At 42.7% G+C, this 19,023-nt stretch overlaps 1 protein-coding gene across 4 annotated transcripts; it reads right to left on the bottom strand.

Moving 5' to 3' along the window:
* Positions 1-1,039: 1,039 nt before the first annotated feature.
* Positions 1,040-17,980, bottom strand: LOC121507864 (NACHT, LRR and PYD domains-containing protein 12-like). Of its 4 annotated transcripts, XM_041784227.1 has the most exons (15): positions 17,888-17,980; positions 16,563-16,810; positions 16,419-16,495; positions 15,689-15,814; positions 15,552-15,599; positions 12,599-14,351; positions 11,506-11,679; positions 10,346-10,513; positions 7,797-7,970; positions 7,491-7,655; positions 5,704-5,877; positions 5,397-5,561; positions 3,597-3,770; positions 3,291-3,455; positions 1,040-1,804 (listed from the first exon to the last, which is right to left on the bottom strand). In XM_041784227.1, exons 3-15 carry the CDS (start codon positions 16,465-16,467, stop codon positions 1,618-1,620), a joined length of 3,522 nt encoding a protein of 1,173 aa, XP_041640161.1. In that variant the 5' UTR covers positions 16,468-16,495; positions 16,563-16,810; positions 17,888-17,980; the 3' UTR covers positions 1,040-1,617. The 4 variants fall into 4 exon arrangements, with proteins under 4 accessions (XP_041640161.1, XP_041640162.1, XP_041640164.1 ...); XM_041784230.1 differs by lacking the exon at positions 17,888-17,980 and having other exon boundaries at positions 1,649-1,804; positions 3,322-3,455; positions 16,563-16,957; XM_041784228.1 differs by lacking the exons at positions 16,563-16,810; positions 17,888-17,980 and having other exon boundaries at positions 16,419-16,549.
* Positions 17,981-19,023: the final 1,043 nt, after the last annotated feature.

Raw genomic sequence — 19,023 nt, 5'->3', positions numbered from 1 at the left:
TTTATGCCACTTCCTGCCTTTGGTTCACAAGTTGGTCCGCTTTGCTTTCACACCTCAAACAAACCGCACCAGGATTAGTTTGGAGGCGAAACCAAACCCCTGAGTTCATGTGAGCTGTCATACCACTCCAAATGAACCGGACCCCCCTGCGAAACAGACCTGGGTTCATTTAAAGAGGACCAAACAGCTGCGGTGTGAACGCGACCTTACTTACATGCTGCTCATGTGTAACCAGTGTTCTCAGGTATCAAACTGAAATGTCTTTTCCTCTGACACTGAACCTGTGGCAGCGATGAAAAGCAATCAAACACAAATACAGAAATAATCTCCTGATGCTCTTGTTTACTTGCAATGATCATGGAGAGACATCAGCATTCCTTTCAATCTGTTTCTGAAGCAGATAAAAATTCAGAACCTGAGTGTTCATGTAAATAATCCTCCACAGCGCATTCTTTTTAAAGCTTACACTTTAACCCAGTGTTACTCAACCAAAGAGCCAAATTATTGAAAATACCTTTGCAAGAGCCACAATCTAAGTGGTGAAAAGTGGCAAAAAAAGGTTGAAGTAGCAATAAAAATGAGTTAAAGAAGGCAAAAATGGTCAAAATGCAGCAAAAATGGGTGAAGAGGGGAGAAAATGGGGAGGAATCATGGAAAAAAGGCTAAGAAAGTAGCAAAAATGGGTGAGAAGTGACAAGACAAGTTAAAGGTGGCATAAAAATGGTCCAGAAATGGCAAAAACATGGTAAAAAAATGTAAAAGGGTAACTAATATGGGCAAAAAAGGAAAGAAGTTGTATTTAATGGCAAAAGGTTGCTTAAATGAACAAAAATGGGGAGGAAAAGGGGCAACAATGGGATGAAAGTGGCAAAAAAATGGGGAAAAGTTGCAAAAACAAGTGACACAAATGGGCAAAAAAGTAGGAAAATGGCAAAAATGGGATGAAAGTTGTAAAAAGAAGTTGCAAAAATAGGTATAAGACAAGGAAAAAGTAGTATTTAATGGCAAAAGGTAGCTTAAATGGGTGAAAAGTGGCAAAAAAGTTTCCCTTTTTTATGGTTAATGAAGGAATAATATTTAAAATGAAGACATAAAAGAGCCACACGTTGAGTATCACTGCTTTAACCTGTAGAGGAAAATTCTCTTTACTTTTGTCACATGCTGTTGATAAAATGAAAGTAAACCTGTTTGAATAGTTTATTTGTCATTTGAATTTTTAAACCAGACTGCCCGGCCCTAGGATCACGTGTAGCGCCTCCCTACACCGTTTTTCTGTACTCTGCTGACTATTTGAGCCTTTTTACTGCCAGTGTTGGTGTCTTTTTCTAAACTGGATCATTATTTCTGCAGCTGTTGTTAACCTGTGAAGAGAAAGATGTGCTGCATGACTTTTGCCACAAGGTGGCGTCAGAGCAAACACAGAGGAGAAGACTGTTGTTTAGTGTATAATGGATGAAGCTTACAGAGAAACTATAGCAGTGGAGCAGATCCTTAACCCCCTCCCCCTCCCCCTGTTCTGCCTCCTTTAGAAAAGCCAGATAAAATCCAAACAGCTCTATAGTAGTAGGTAGTGGGTCTTTGGAAACCGAGTCTCTTGGTCCTGGTTCTTGTGGCTGATTATCCAATCCAGTCCCTGACTATCAGAGTCTGCAGTCTGTTTCGATCGTCCTTCTCTAGGTTATACAAATGTTCCAGACCAGGCCCCCCTTTTCTAGTCTCCTCCAGGTGCAGCTCTCTGAGTTGTGAAGTCTTCTCCACAATCAAGGCCAGATCCTCACAGCTTCTATCTGACAGTCCAGACAACCTGTGAGACAAAAAATAGAAGCTGAAAACAAGACTTCAGTAGGCTTTCTCACCTGGTAATCACCTCTCAGGTCCTTAAAGTCGGCTTACTAGGAGTTTCCTGCACATCTTTGGTTTGATATAATCCATCAGAATCCCAAATTGATGAAAACACGTTTGTGGAGACTGAATAAAAGCACTTTGAGTGCCATATTTAAAGTGGAACAGCGGTCTGTTTCTAAATGTTGCTCTGAGATATTTTTGCTACCATCTATGTGAGCCTGTCAGGGACAAAAGGAGGAACTTTAAAGCAACAATTTGTAACTTTTCCACTTTCCTAAGTAGTTTCAGGTGGATCTAGCTGTACAGGAAGTTCAGACAGGGAGAATAGTATGGGCTGATTTAGCTGATAGCTTGATTTGAATGTGAATTCAATGTTTTGAAATTGAATTTAATGTTTTGAAACAGAATTTATTTGCTTTGAAATTGAATTTTATTCACTTGAGCATTCAACTCTATATATTCCTTAAATTCAAAAATAAGAAATTAAAATTCAGCTCATTCAATTCAATTTCAGTTCAGTGTGGCACACCGTTTATGTCACCCACTTCCTTGAGGAAGAGTAATCGAGCACAGATAGTTCTCAACTGAGCGGGACTGCCGAAAATACAAGTAGAAGAAGAACTGAGCGGAGCTGGCGTCTTTTCTTTTTACAAGAAAAAAAAAAAAAAAAACGCAGTCTAAGTCCTAACATTACTGTAGCTATTGGAGCTAGCTACTAATATGGTTCAGCATGGCCGCAGTCAATATGACAGGGATAGCTCGCTTCCAGTGTTTTCCTCCAGTGCATGTAATGCCCAACAGCCAAGCTACCTTAACGCCATTTAAAATAGTTATTATTTTGCTGTTCTGTGCTCCGTGTATGAATGAGGCTTTTAAAGAATGACAGAGCGTAACAGCGCCCCGCCAGAGGTTCGGCAGTTTATTGATCACGGAGACAAAACTTTTATGAAACGAGGTGCCCAGATGGTCGGCAAAAATCCCTCTCAGGTATAATCGGACACTGATGTGAAACCCTGCGCTGTCAGACAGCCATTCCCCCTGTTCATGCTTACCTGTTCAGTAACAGGTGCACTGTGGTTGTCAGACAGCCTGTCTGTCCTGTTTCTTTGCGTGCAAACATTTTTACTATTTAAAATGGCGTTAAGGTAACTTGGCTGTTTAAGAGGAACAATTTCCACCACCCTCCCCCAGTCTTTTCGTGTCATCAGTGCGCTCCTTGTGTATCTTTGGCAGTGGGCCGTGATCCTGTCATGAGCAGTTTGTACATCTTTACAGTCCACACACCAGCCTTCTGCTAAAAAGAAGCCAGTTATCCCATCTCAGAGCTGTTTGATACAAAGGCTGAAGAAACGGAGAGTGACGGATGAAGCTGGAGAGAACTTCGTGAACCAGTCAGTGCACGTATCTGCATGTTGTTGATTGACAAACATTTAGAAGCTCCTCACCTCAGGATCTCCAGACAGCACTGAGGTTTACCTAGCCATTCACAAAGATGCTCCACCCCTGCCTCCCCCAGCTGGTTCCAGGTCAGGTCCAGGTCCTTGAGTGCTGGGCAGCAGATTTGGCCCAGATAAGAGCAGCTGAGTTCTGTAAGCATGCAGAGTTCCAAACTGGAAGACATTTAAACAGATTGAACAGTGGATCAGATCATCAGAGACTCACTGGTCAGCAACCAGAAGTGGTCTGGACCTGAGGTCTTGACATGCCAGTGCAAAAAGAAGATGGTCATGGACACACAGCCTAGGACTCACCTCAGTCTCTCCAGTCCACAAAGAGAGTCAGTCAAAAACCCAGAAAGGCTGTGGACCCCGTTGTCTCTGAGCTCATTCCAGTCCAGATCCAGGACTTTGAGGTGGGTGGGGTTTGATCTCAGAGAGGAAGCCAGAGCAGCACAGCCGACTTCTGAAAACTCACAACCAGCCAGCCTGTCAGGAAAACAGATTTAGTCATTAATGCTTAAATACAGGGGCAATGATGTTTGACTTCACCCAACCTGCTACCAAACCTGCCAAAGAAACACTAAGGACAGGGCTCTTTATGTTCAGATCTCTAACTCTGAACCATTGGACCCCTGACTATGGCAAAAAAGAACTACAACCCAGAGGCCCATGCTTCATTTGCTCTGGCTGATGCTTCACATCCCTCTTCATTCAACCATGTGACCAATCCAGTTACCTCCATACAATTAAAGCTCACTGAAACACCAGTTGTTATGGCCACAGCTGTACTCCCTCTCCTGAAAGGTGACTAACCCCACTCTGGAGTGTTCTGTGTATGTTTGCATGTGTGTGGGTGTGTGTGTGTGTGTCTGTGTGTGGTATGTGTGATGGTGTCTCCTCAGCTATCAAGCCTGATTGGTGTGCAGCCCTGCTAGGTCAATCAACCAATCAGAGAGGAGCACCTGAGAACCTGCAGCTATAAAAGCGTGTCCACCTTTCAGTCTGGGCCCAGCTTCATTTGATTCAGCTGGCCTCTGTGCCTCTTTGTTAGTGTTGGTTTTAGTCATATTGTTCAACTTCCAGTTATGTGACTTAGTATTTCTTGTTAGGAGGCACTGGTGTTTCTCTTGTCTGGGCTAGGAATCTAGTCATCTTTAGGAGCACACACACATTGACTTTAGTACTTTTGCTTTGTTAGAGTCACTAGGTTTAGGGCTGCTGTTTCACTTGTATTTTGGTTGGTTAGAGAGAGTAGGGAGCTAGGTTTTCTTTCCATTTTGTTTCACTAAGGTAAGGTAGCACTTCAAACTCTAGTTACTCTCTTCTGCTCTAGTTTGTCATTTATGTAATCAGCACCTGCATGCCCTCTCTTTTGCTATTAGCCTCACCTTTAGATTTGTGAACATGTTTTACTTCTTTGTTAATAAATAACTTTTGATGAACCACACAATCTGGTTTTTATGTTACCTCCCTATCCCCTCACGAGCTGGGTCGTAACATAATTGGGGGCTCGTCCGGGATATATCTGTTAAAGGATTCCTGGAGCTAAAAGTTATTTATTTCTTAGAGGTAAGGTTGAGTGTTTTCATAGCTAGTGTGTGCGCTGTTAGGTTGGATAGGCTAAACTTCCTCACATGTTTGTAAAAACAAAGTGTTGACTTATTTGAAAGTCTTTGGCGTTTTCCCATGTTAGAGCAAATTGACCATTGCTGCAATTTGTTAAAATGACTGTCTACTTCACATGAAATTGGCTAACTTGAATGTAAACATTAGCTTGAAGCTCTTGTTATTGGTGAGTTGGTGGAATCAGGATCAGTTGTGTTATTGGTGCAATTAGTATCTGCTGAGTTTGACCCAAACAGCATGAGTGTGGGGGCGGGTAGCAACAAACCTGTGGTCAGCGCTGGCCCTGGGGTGGCTGATGTTACTCTACCAGCATGTAACCTGCTGAGGGATGCACCCCTCCCTGCGGGGGGGGGGCAGCCCTATGTGTGTTTGGGACAGTGTAGTTACACCTGTAGACCTCTGATGGGTGCCGAGGAACACGGTATTGACTTGTTACATATTGTCGCTGTATGTGGACTGACTGACAAACATTTAGAAGCTCCTCACCTCAGGATCTCCAGACAGCACTGAGGTTTACCCAGCCATTCACAAAGATGCTTCACCCCTGCCTCCCCCAGCTCGTTGAAGCTCAGGTCCAGGTCCTTGAGCACTGGGCAGCAGATTTGGCCCAGATAAGAGCAGCTGAGTTCTGTAAGCATGCAGACTTTCAAACTGAAAGACATTTAAACAGATTGAACAGTGGATCAGATCATCAGAGACTCACTGGTCAGCAACCAGAAGTGGTCTGGACCTGAGGTCCTGAGCGCTGCCAGTGCAAAAGAAGACTGTCATGGACACACAGCCTAGGACTCACCTCAGTCTCTCCAGTCCACAAAGTGAGTCAGTCAAAAACCCAGAAAGGCTGTGGACCCCGTTGTCTTTGAGCTCATTCCTTTCCAGATCCAGGACTTTGAGGTGGGTGGGGTTTGATCTCAGAGAGGAAGCCAGAGCAGCACAGCCGACTTCTGAAAACCCACAACCAGCCAGCCTGTCAGGAAAACAGATTTAGTCATTAATGCTTAAATACAGGGGCAGTGATGTTTGACTTCACCCAACCTGCTACCAAACCTGCCAAAGAAACACTAAGGACAGGGCTCTTTATGTTCAGATCTCTAACTCTGAACCATTGGACCCCTGACTATGGCAAAAAAAACCAACTACAACCCTGAGGCCCATGCTTCATTTGCTCTGGCTGATGCTTCACATCCCTCTTCATTCAACCATGTGACCAATCCAGTTACCTCCATACAATTAAAGCTCACTGAAGCACCAGTTGTTATGGCCACAGCTGTACTCCCTCTCCTGAAAGGTGACTAACCCCACTCTGGAGTGTTCTGTGTGTGTTTGCATTTGTGTGTGTGTGTGTGTGTGTGTGTGTGTGTGGTATGTGTGATGGTGTCTCCTCAGCTATCAAGCCTGATTGGTGTGCAGCCCTGCTAGGTCAATCAACCAATCAGAGAGGAGCACCTGAGAACCTGCAGCTATAAAAGCGTGTCCACCTTTCAGTCTGGGCCCAGCTTCCTTTGATTCAGCTGGCCTCTGTGCCTCTTTGTTAGTGTTGGTTTTAGTCATATTGTTCAACTTCCAGTTATGTGACTTAGTATTTCTTGTTAGGAGGCACTGGTGTTTCTCTTGTCTGGGCTAGGAATCTAGTCATCTTTAGGAGCACACACACATTGACTTTAGTACTTTTGCTTTGTTAGAGTCACTAGGTTTAGGGCTGCTGTTTCACTTGTATTTTGGTTGGTTAGAGAGAGTAGGGAGCTAGGTTTTCTTTCCATTTTGTTTCACTAAGGTAAGGTAGCACTTCAAACTCTAGTTACTCTCTTCTGCTCTAGTTTGTCATTTATGTAATCAGCATCCGCATGCCCTCTCTTTTGCTATTAGCCTCACCTTTAGATTTGTGAACATTTTTTACTTCTTTGTTAATAAATAACTTTTGATGAACCACACAATCTGGTTTTTATGTTACCTCCCTATCCCCTCATGAGCTGAGTCGTAACGTAAATGGGGGCTCGTCCGGGATATATCTGTTAAAGGATTCCTGGAGCTAAAAGTTATTTAGTTCTTAGAGTTAAGGTTGAGTGTTTTCATAGCTAGTGTGTGCGCTGTTAGGTTGGACAGGCTATACTTCCTCACATGTGTTTGTAAAAACAAAGTGTTGACTTATTTGAAAGTCTTTGGCGTTTTCCCATGTTAAAGCAAATTGACCATTGCTACAATTTGTTAAAATGACTGTCTACTTCACATGAAATTGGCTAACTTGAATGTAAACAAAAGCTTTGGGCTCTTGTTATTGGTGAGTTGGCAGAATCAGGATCAGTTGTGTTATTGGTGCAATTAGTATCTGCTGTGTTTGACCCAAACACCATGAGTGCGGGGGCGGGTGGCAACAAACCTGTTGTCAGCGCTGGCCCTGGGGTGGCTGATGTTACTCTACCAGCATGTAACCTGCAGCGGGGGGGGGGGCAGCCCTATGTGTGTTTGGGACAGTGTAGTTACACCTGTAGACCTCTGATGGGTGCCGAGGAACACGGTACTGACTTGTTACATATTGTTGCTGTAAGTGGACTGACTGACAAACATTTAGAAGCTCCTCACCTCAGGATCTCCAGACAGCACTGAGGTTTACCCAGCCATTCACAAAGATGCTTCACCCCTGCCTCCCCCAGCTGGTTGGAGCTCAGGTCCAGCTCCTTGAGCACTGGGCAGCAGATTTGGCCCAGATAAGAGCAGCTGAGTTCTGTAAGCATGCAGACTTTCAAACTGAAAGACATTTAAACAGATTGAACAGTGGATCAGATCATCAGAGACTCACTGGTCAGCAACCAGAAGTGGTCTGGACCTGAGGTCTTGACATGCCAGTGCAAAAAGAAGATGGTCATGGACACGCAGCCTAGGACTCACATCAGGCTCTCCAGTCCACAACGTGAGTCAGTCAAAAACTCAGAAAGGCTGTGAACCCCGTTGTCTTTGAGCTCATTCTCTCCCAGATCCAGGACTTTGAGGTGGGTGGGGTTTGATCTCAGAGAGGAAGCCAGAGCAGCACAGCCGACTTCTGAAAACCCACAACCAGCCAGCCTGTCAGGAAAACAGATTTAGTCATTAATGCTTCAATACAGGGGCAGTGATGTTTGACTTCACCCAACCTGCTACCAAACCTGCCAAAGAAACACTAAGGACAGGGCTCTTTATGTTCAGATCTCTAACTCTGAACCATTGGACCCCTGACTATGGCAAAAAAACAACTACAACCCTGAGGCCCATGCTTCATTTGCTCTGGCTGATGCCTCACATCTCTCCTATTCAACCATGTGACCAATCCAGTTACCTCCATACAATTAAAGCTCACTGAAGCACGAGTGGACGATCTAACTTGGAGTAGAAATGGAAACCAGAACACTTTGATATCCAAAATTTTACTGGTTAAGTGTTGGTCTGGATTCACAGGGTGACCCCATAGCCTTCAGGGACTCAGATCTTGGCAGAGATTAAGTTCGGGGCTCTGAGCCCATGCCTAGCTGGTTCTCTGGCTGGTCACCAAACACGTGGACTAAGTAAGTGCTCTCTAAAGCAGTGGTTCTCAACCTTGGGGTCACTGATAGGGGGTCAGTAGATGCCTTAAAAAAAAAAAACTAAGAATATTTTTTAGATAACACTGTTGCCACTTTACACCAAATTTACCAAATTTTAACCCAATTTTATCACTTTTTAACACCAATTTTGCACATATACACATCTTTGTCACATAAAACACATTTTTGTCTATTTAAAACCCTTTCCATCACTTTTTCTGCCTTTTTGCCATTTCTAAACCAATTTTTGTCACTTTCTAGCTATTGTTGCCTCTGTTGACCAAATATTGCCTCTATCAGCCCCTTTTGCACCCCTTTTATGCCAATTTTAACCATAGTTAATGCAATTTTCCCAGTTTATATCAATTTTTCATCCATTTCCACCAACTTTCCAATAATTTTTTGCACTTTAAAGCCATTTCAGGCACTTATAAATCCCCTTTTACCACTTTTTTGTGCCCATTGTTGCCACTTTAACCAATTCTAGATTATTTATTGCCCCTTTTATCAATTTTTTTGCCGCTTTTAACCCATTAATGATCTTTAAAAATCCAATTTCACCGCCTTTACCATTATTTTTTGCCATTATTATCCCATTTTAGGATTTTAAACCTATCTAAATTATGTTTGTAAGAAATTTTTTTTAATCTAAAGACGGCTAAATGAATAAATAAAGATGTTTGTTTCTTTGGTAAGAGTGGTTATTATTCAGGTTAAATATAAATTATGGTTTTCACAGCTTAAGTCCACAATGGACCATAGTTTTGTTGACCTCCATGGGCCCCCAGTTTGGCTGAGTCCCAGGGTGCTTCCACATTAGGGACCCAGTCCCGGATCCAAGTGCACTTTAGCCTAAAGTCCACTTTGTTTGGGTAGTGTGAATGCAAATAAAAACGCGCCTGGGCCCACTTGGGGAGGTGGTCTCGGGCACGATTTAAGTGGACTCTGGCTTGGTTCAGATGAGATGTGAATGCAACCGCGCTCAGATACGGGACAGAGCGCCCTATCAGCTTAATGACGTCATCATAAAACCTAAAATTCTTTCCACAGTCCAGCAGTTTGTTCAAATTTTTCCTCAATAAAGGGCGGAAATCATCAGAATCCAGTCAATAAACGGTCTGTTGTGACTCACCTTACAGATGAACACAAGTTGGAGTCAGTGAGAGGAGGTGCAAAGACAATAAAAGTCTCCTGTCACCCCAAAAACCGCTGTATCTGCACAGCGCGAGCCCATTTAATCCTCTGAGCTGTAGTAGATGTGCAGATATGAAGAGCGACGTTGCTGGCATCTTAAAAAGTGATTTTAAATCCTCCATGGCTGCCGGGTGGATTTTTTGCCATGTCAAAACAAAAACAATCTTCATTACCCCAGTGGTTGCCATGGTAGCTTCTTCTTTTTTCTCCTCCCTGTTGGGGTTTAAAACCTGCTACGTGCATACCACCACCTGCTGTTTCAGACTGAGTAAATACACAAGTGGGCCCAGGCACATATCGATGTTGCTAGTGTGAAAGCAAGCCAGCGAAGGGGAAGGGGGAGGGGGAGGAATCACGCCATGGCACGTTTCGAAACAACTGGGCCTAATGTGAAAGTGCCCCCAGAAACCTTTCCCTTTATCCCCCCTTATGGACGGCCTTGTCTCCACATGACTTTTCTAGAATGTTCCTGGCTGTTCAACCACCTTCAGGTACAGTGGGGGTCCTCAGTCTCTGGCACCTTTATTTTGGGGGTCGGGGGCTGAAAAGGTTGAGAACCTCTGTTCTAAAGGACGTACCCGTTCAATTTAATGACCCAAAGATTTTTCCCACATTCACCTCCCTCAGGAACATTTGGACTGTTTCTAAGAAAGTTCTACAAATGATAAACTGCTGTTTGAAAGTTACCTCAGAGTTTCCAAAGAGCATCTGTCAAGAATTCCTAGAAGTGACTGCAGTCCTTCATCCTGGAATTTATTCTCGCTGAGATCCAACTCTCTGAGGTGTGAGGGGTCTGAAGTCAAAGCATTGGCCAGAGAATGACATCCCTCCATGGTGATGTTACATCCATTTAAACTGGACAAAAGAAGAAGAAGAACAAAGCTCAAACCTGTAGGAAATACGGTGTAGATCAGGAGAAGAGGAATCAATAAGTCTGAATGAGATACATGCATATTCACCAAACCTCTGCCTGCTACTACAGATTTATGCTGTGAAATGATGCAACCATAGAGACCAAAGGAGAACTCAGGTAGATCTGACTATCTACAGTGACTTTGTGCATGTTGCTGGTTTGGCGCTAGCTTCTGCTGTGGTGCTGACTGTGCATTTTTGGCAGAAGGACCTGGAGCTGCCTACATTCCAGTTCAGCTCCAACATTAATTCTAGCTAAGTGTACAAACCTGATGGAGGGTCCAGATTCTGAGTCTGTCATCAGGCTGATCCGTCTTTCAAACCTTGAAGCTGATGCACTTGTTCTCGGACAGAGAGTGACCGGATCAGTTAGGGTCATTTGAGGACTGAGGATTGATCCAAAGTAAACAGATAATTAGGATTCTTTTTTTTTTATGATGGACAAAAGTTTTAGACAATGTATCTAAGAAAAGCCACTGATTCCTGCATTTCTTTTAGACTTTGGATGACTAATCTCAGGCAGCTCTGCTCTAAATCCTCCCCAGCTTTATCGACCATTTGACTCTAAATGACTATAATTTACTAAAGTAATATCATGCTGTTTTCTCAAAGATGTTAAACTAGAGATTAAGACCTTAAACTCATTGAGGACAAGTTTACTGAAGGACTCATTCTCCTTTTCAGTAGGACTGGTGTTTAACCAGGCATGGGTGACAGTAGAGCCCCCCCTGCTGGACACTAAAAAGAATGCAAGAACAAGAGAATCCTAAACTGGCCTCTACTATCAGACTCAGAGGCTTTGACTTTCTCTTACACTTTCTGCAAAAACACATCTGGACGTCTGTACATGATCAGTGCTCCATAGAAAACAGTGACTCTTGGTCTGAGCGCCCTGTAGAGCCCTAGAAGTGGAAGTCCTAGTGTTCTCTCCTTACATGAGCCTCTGGAGTTTGCAGTTGGGACTCTTCAGTCCGTCAGAAAGCAGTCTCATTCCAGAGTCTTGAAGATCATTTCTGCTCAGGTCCAACGTCTCCAGACCAGACGACTTAAAGCTGAGAACTGATGACATGTAGCGACAGCCTCTGTCAGTGAGCCTACAGTCAGTCAGCCTAGGTAAAAAAACAGCAGAATTAACCAGTGTTCAGTTAAAATAAAGTTAGAGAACATCCCTACCCCCAGTGCAAGAACACTAGCAGTGTGAACAGCCTGATAGTCCATCAGTGGTTCCCAACCTGGGCTCCTGGCACCCCTAGGGGGCGCCAAAGATTTCAGAGATGTTCAGAGACTTCATCTATGATAGGGTATAAAAAACAGTAACCTGACAGCCAGATGGATTTATTTCACACATTCAACTGGAAAACCTCTCATAGACAGCATTTGGGAGACAGCAGAGGATTGGAAAAAAGTCGGAGGGTGACTGGATGAACATTCTGTCACATCTTTACGGGCCAATCAGAGCAACAAAACACGTGACATAGCCGCTACAGAGGAGTAAACTCCATAGAGAATTGCATTACGTCAACCATGGTGACTGCAGACATGTCAGTGCATGACTTTTGTGGTTTTTGAAAAGAAAACAACTCACTGCTGATCTTTGTTCTTCTTTTAACGAAGAAATGTAGCCAAGTTCTGATAAAACTGGCACTTTAGCAGCATCCACGCTAATCTCTTCCGCCATAATTGTACCAGCCTCTTGTTGCTGCTTGCCTACGTCACGACTCTGCCATGCCTGCGAAAGTACTGCTCCTTGATGCTGACTAGTCCTGTCACTTTCTAACCAAGCCCGAACAGTTCAGACAGGAGCTTTGCAAGATGGATTCACCAGTGAGAAACACAGAAACGGGTGTATTCATCTGCTATGCAAGGTTAGCCTGGATCACTGTTTCAAGCAGGTTTTAGTTTGGTACGCCAGTGTTCACACTGATCTAATGAACAGGACTTTGAGTGTAAATGTTCATGGATCTGGGCCCAGGTCCCTACATGAAACCACCCTTGTAGCAGTTTTGTTTTAGGAGGTTTAATACTTACAAAGCCGTCTTTGAGACTTTGACCACAGGCAGCAGCCTCTCCAGAGCGTCCTCTGATTTACAGAACTTCCTCAGGTCAAAGAGATCCAGGTCTTCATTGGAAATGAGCAGATTATAGGCCAAGGCTGACCAGTGTGCAGGTGAGATCTCACCAATATATCTTGAGCTCTGGTACTTCAGGACTTGATCTACCAGAGAATGGTCCCCCAGCTCATTCAGACATTGAAACAGATTGATACGGTGTTCGGTATGAGTCTGCTTCTTAATCTTCTGGTGAATGTAGCTAATCGTGACCTTGTTGCTCAGCAGACGTCCTGCTTTGAATCCAAATACTTTCTGAATGAGCCTCTGGTTTTCATCCTGGGATAAACCCAGCAGGAAGCGCAGGAACAAGTCCCACTGTCCGTAGTCGCTGGCCAAAGCCATATCTACAGCATTCCTGTGGAGGAAGATGATTGGAAGTTCTCCTGTCATTTTCATGCCTGTCTGTCTGCCAAGTAGATTTACTCCACTATCGATGAAGGTCTCTAAGACGTACAGGGCTGCAAGAAATTCCTGAACACTCAAATGGATAAAACAGTACATCTCATGTTTGTGAAGGCCACGTTCTTTTTTGATGATCTGCGTACAAACTCCTGAATGAATGGCGGCTTGGGTCAGGTCAATCTCCCAGTCTCTCAGGGCATCTTCATCAAAGATCATGTTGCCTTTCTTCAGCTGCTCAAAAGCCAGCTTTCCTAGTTTCATAATCAGCTCTCTGTCTGTTTCTCTGTCCTGGTAATCCTTCTCTTGTGTCATCTTCATCAGGACTATTAGGAAGTGTGTGTACATCTCAGTCACCGTCTTGGGCAATTCACCTTCGTGACTTTCTGTCAGAAGGTTCTGGAGAACCGTGGCAGAAATCCAACAGAAGACAGGGATGTGGCACATGATGAAGAGACTTCTCAGGGGCTTGGACTGGAGATGCTGGAAGATCTTCTGAGCCATAACCTTGTCAGTCACTTTCCTCTGAAAGTACTCCTCTTTCTGCTTGTCATTAAAGCCACGGACCTCGGTCACCCTGTCAATGTACTTGAGGGGAATCTTCATGGATGCTGCTGGCCGACTTGTGATCCAGACTGAGGCGTTGCACATTAGTTTCCCGATGATTAAGTTGGTTAGCAGGACGTCCACTGTGTTAGGCTCTGTGACGCTGCGGCACAGCTTGTTTTTCTTGAAATCCAATTTGCTTTCATCCAGACCGTCAAAGATGAACAATACCCTTAAACGATTGTAATCTGAGGCCTCCAAATCCCGCACTTCTATAAAATAGTGGGTGATCAACTCCATGAGACTCCATCTCTCATCTTTGATTAGGTTCAGCTCTCTAAATGTGAATGGAAATAAAAACTCAAAGGTTTGGTTGGTGTCCCCTCTCGCCCAGTCCCGAGTGAACTTCAGAACAGAGACCGTTTTTCCGATCCCAGCGATTCCCTTGGTCAGAACTCTCCGAGGTGGGTTGTCTTCATTTGGTAAAGGTTTGAAAATGTCATTGAGGTTAATTTTTGTCTCCTCACTCGGACACCTTTTGCACTCTAATTCAATGACTTCATGTTCAGTGTTGACCTCCCCACTGCCTCCTTTGGTGATGTAGAGCTCCGTATAGATCTTGTCTAAAGGAGTTAATGATCCATCTTCCTCTGGGCCCTGACACAAATTCTCTGTTTCCTTTTCGAGGAAAGATTTTAGGGAAGACTGGCATTTTTGGATGTAACCTGAAAGAAAAATAAAATCATAGTGAGCTGCATTAGTGTTTTACTTTACAAGTGCTTGGTTAACAGTTAGGTCTACAGTTACTCCAAAATTCAGCAGCACGTGTCCTGACTAAGACCAGAGGGCGGGCCCACATTACACCGGTTTTAGAATCACGGCATTGGCTCCCCGTGTGTTTTAGGATCAATTTTAAAGTTCTTTTACTGGTTTTTAAATGTCTTAATGGTCTTGGGCCTTCTTATCTTTCAGAACTGCTATTACCTTATGAACCCTCACGGACCCTGCGCTCCTATGGCAGCGGGCTCTTAGTCATTCCCAAAGTCAGGACACACACTCACGGCGAGGCGTCTTTCCAGAACTACGGCCCTCGTCTATGGAACAGCCTGCCAGAGGACCTCAGGGCCGCAGAGAACGTCCATGTTTTTAAGAGCAGGCTCAAGACACACCTTTTTAGTTTAGCTTTTGATTAATATTTATCTATTTTATTTATGATATTTATTTATTTTAGGCCTTCAATCTGTATTTATTTATGAATTTTATTCTTTTCCTATCTTAATTTTTTAGTTATGCTATTTTATATTTTAGTTCTTAGCTTTTATTTGTATTGAGGTTTTACTTATTTTTATCCTTTCATCATTTTTAGGATCTCCAGTGTTTCCTCTGGGGGAGCCCTCTGCACCAGGAGCAGTGGTCGGCTGTGGCTGCAGGGGTCTGTCTCGTGAGTAAACACTTTCATTTTTTTTTTATATTTGTCCACCTGATGGCGCTACTTTTCCCCTATCAAAGCATGCTGCAAAATTTCACACTTTTACTGTTTTCTGCAAAGGTGCCAAGCTACTGGATTGATAAACGTGTGTCTCTACTGATGTTGGATCATGGTGTGTGTGTTTGTATATTTGAGTTTTTGTGACTTTGTTCAATTAAAATCACTGGAGCTGTGTAAACATACTGGCCTTTAAAGGGTTAAAATCCCCAAAATAAAATTAATATTCCTGTAAATGTATGTATGTTTATTCCGGGCTGAAGTAGTTTTAAAAGACTGACTTGTTTAAAGCGGAAAAATATTAATACAGTTTTTGGGAAGCTGACATTTTTTGTCCTTAGAGACAGATACGTTAGGATGTTAAATGAACTCTTAAGGGTTAAAAAAGCCATAAAATCCTGACCTGAAACCCCCCTGAAAAGTTAAATATGACCTCTACCTTTATCTTTGGGAGGACCTTTGGCTGTCTCGGTCAGAGCAGGCTGACCTGAAACAGAGAAATGCAACATCTGTTGAGTTATGGATGTTTGAATCAAATAGTCAGGTAGTTAGTGGATTAATAAGAGGAAACATTACCGTGTTGGAGGACAGTAGCAGTGAGATGAACATCTCTAACATTAGCTCCAATAATCTGAGGATTGATGATGTTGCTTCCACCCTCAGCGGTGTATGTGCCACTTCCTGCTTCCCTCTGAGTGTCAGCTGATAGAGACCAGACAAAGTAGTTAGGAATGATCAACAGCTCGCATTGTTAAAACACTTTGACTGTTGGATCACACTCCAGATGTAGATGAACAAAATATTTCAGTGTTAAAACCTAGCCGTAGATTGTTCCTCCTAGCTGTGTCTCTTCCTCAGGTGAAGGAGTTCAGGTATCTCTGGGTTTTGTTCACCAGTCAAGTCTCTTAGATTGTAATGATTGTTACTGCATGCTTATATCTAAGGAATTCACAGCCATTACTGTCATCATGAGTGGAGAAATCTAGTGGATTCCTCTCAAGCGTAACAGCCGTATGTATGTGAGCAGTGACCACTGTGTGGTTTGGAACTCATGGATCTATTTATGTACATAAAGGGAACACGCCTGTTTCAGAGGAGCTCTGTGTGGCCTGTTTACATGACTACAAAAATACTAGCATTTTCAAAACCTCCTGTTTTCAGACACCCTAAACACTGCTGTGGTGAAAACATGGGCTGAGACTTTGAAACTCTGCAGACGGACCGGCTCATGCTGGTTTGACTCATGTCAGCACACTTGTGGAGAACCAGATTGTGTTCATGTAAAGTCAAAGCTGGTTCCTCTTACCAGTCTGTGGTGGTCCTGGAGCCACATTTTGAGCGCTCTGGTTTTCCATGCTGCTCTGCTCCACCCGGCTCCTCTGACTAAAGAAGAAAAGAATTAAAACCAGAAAAAGAGAACAACACAAAGTGATTTTATTTTCCTCCTCACCTTCAGTGATCCTGACAGCCCGGCTCGTGAGAAAAACATCAGACGATTCTGTCGGTTTCCTCAGAAGTTTCTCTCCTCTAAGCTGCTGTGCTGAGAAAATCAAGAAGGGATTCTTCTTCCTGTTCTTCCTGATCCCGCCCTCCTGTGCCCTGATTGGCACACATTGCAGCCAATCAAAGCGCAGGACTTATAAACTTTGGGTACAGAAGTTTTTGAAGAAGTGCCGTGCTTCATCACTTTCTTACTAGCTGCAAAACACATATTCAGTTTGTTTTTATCATAAATAATGAAATAATAATATCTGCTCTTTTCAAAGACTCACTTAAAAGAGCTTACTCAGCACTTTTACATCAAACACAAACATTTACCCAGCATGCCTCAGTCTGTGTCCACTGTGAAACCAAACACCAACATTGATTTAGCATTTTTGCCAAAACCAGGATAAAAAACAACAAATGTGATCTTTGTGATGGTTTAAGGAAACATGGTGGTTTCTATTCAGACTGGACCTGGAACCATGAGGGTGTATGATCCTGTATCCTGGATGTCATTAAGTCATGAAAATATGAGAAAGTCAAGAATAAAAATAATAAGATAGAAAGAAAGGAATGAGGGAGAGAAATGAATTTGTGTTTTCATTTAATATTTAAAATTTGCATCTAAAAATTATGACTTCAGCTTAGGATTTTGACTTTTTATCTCATATTGTGAACTTTTAGACTCCAATTTTAAATTTCAAGTCTTATTTTGAAATTTCAAGATCATGATTTCAAATTTAATCTCATATTTTGACTTTTTAAACTCACAGTTTAAATTTTATCTCATATTTTGACCTCTTAGATTCACAATGTTAAATCTGAAGTCTTATCTTGACCTTTTAAACACAAAATTTTGCTTTTTATCTCATATTTATCTCATATTTTGACCTTTTCAACTCCTAACTTTGATTTTTAGTCTGAAATTTTGACCTTTAAACACATGATTTTGGATTTTATCTCATATTCTGACTGGTAAAGTCATGATTTTTACTTTACATCTCATAAATTTGCCTTTCTTCATTATTTTGACCCTGGATTTTGTGTTCTGACCTTTTGAACTAATATTTTGACCTTTTTTTAAATCTCAAAATCATTTATCATCAGATCCTGGCTGAGAGTGAGGAAGACTCTGCTAACTAGCCATAACTCTTCCTCCAGGAAGTACTCCAGCATGTCTGCCTGAGGCTGAGAGTGAGGAAGACTCTGCTAACTAGCCGTAGTGGCGCTGAGTGAAGTCCACGTCTCCGTTGTTTAATGCCGTGTCGTATTTATTCTTGTTCGTGTAACCTTCAGTCCTGGGTCCACGTCGGATGAAGAAGGGTTACTGTCTGTTGTTTCCTGTGTGGAGTCATCTGGCGGAGCCTCGTCCTCTCTGGTCTGGAGTCCTGAGGGTCCTGGAGTGGCTGGAGTTTTGGGGTCTGTGGTGAAACCCGGACTGGATTTCTGTAGTGGACGGTGAACTTCTATGGTACTGAACTGGACTGAACTGTGATGTTGTTTTTGATTTGGAAAACCGGAACGGACTGTTGATGAACTGAACTGAGAACACTGAACTGACACACACACACACACACCCCCACACACACACACACACAGTTTGGTTTAGTTTATTTTTTGCTCTTGCGTTGAATACCATTACAAAAATCTGCCTGGGTTTTCTTGGTTATCTTGTGTTGCTGAATTGTTTCGCTGACATTGCTTGATTGTATTGCGTTGTGTTTTCACTGCTGCTGAGGTGAGAATTATTGTTATTTTGTGCTGGTAAAAACTTGTTTGTTTCTAAATTGTCAGACCTGACTCTGACTGGCACCCTGACTAAACCTGTTACAGCTGTTTATTCTGAAATAAAATAAAAACTGCAGCAGGTTTCATGAACATTCCTAATTCTCCTCAGACAGGTGTGTAAGGGTCTTTATATGTGTCAAACTACGCTGAATTTATACTTTACTGTTCCTATCCTTCTTTATATCTGTTAATTATCTATAAACTGAACTATTATCATATTCCCTGCCAATGAAAACGTGCTAGACGTTAAAGTAACGCTCTCTTAACAACAAATGCAGAGATTTTAACATTTATTTGTTCCCCATAAACATAAAGAATTAATGGAATATTAATGCATGGTCCAGCTGATGGTAAACATTTAGCAGCCACAAGAAAAGCATTGGTACAATTATTCCAGAAAGTTAACATCGCTGTGACAAAAACTATTAAATAGAACAATAAAATAGTAAACAGTGACTTCATGATGTCTTCAGATCCTTTTATTTTTTTCATACTTTGTTGCGTTGTCGTTATGCCTAATGTTCACCTTTCCTTTTTGAATCCCACCTTACTACTACATTTATTTCACTACCTCTTGTGTAAAACCTCAACAGAAGTATTATCTGCTTTAAGGTTTATATTGACGCTGCCTTCACAGA

Source organism: Cheilinus undulatus, linkage group 4, assembly GCF_018320785.1.
Source record: "Cheilinus undulatus linkage group 4, ASM1832078v1, whole genome shotgun sequence".
NCBI classification, from domain to species: domain Eukaryota; kingdom Metazoa; phylum Chordata; class Actinopteri; order Labriformes; family Labridae; genus Cheilinus; species Cheilinus undulatus.
The sequence above is the reverse complement of the archived record's forward strand: the minus strand, read 5'-3'. Positions and strand labels throughout refer to the sequence as shown.

Excerpts from the sequence above, each read along its gene's own strand:
- LOC121507864 (XM_041784227.1), bottom strand. The coding sequence starts at position 16,467 with ATGGAAAACCAGAGCGCTCAAAATGTGGCTCCAGGACCACCACAGACT. Across the intron at positions 3,771-5,396 it reads TGCTGTCTGGAGATCCTGAG|GCTGGCTGGTTGTGAGTTTT; the intron begins GTGAGGAGCTTC and ends TTTTCCTGACAG. Across the intron at positions 1,805-3,290 it reads TGCTGTCTGGAGATCCTGAG|GTTGTCTGGACTGTCAGATA; the intron begins GTGAGGAGCTTC and ends TTTGTCTCACAG.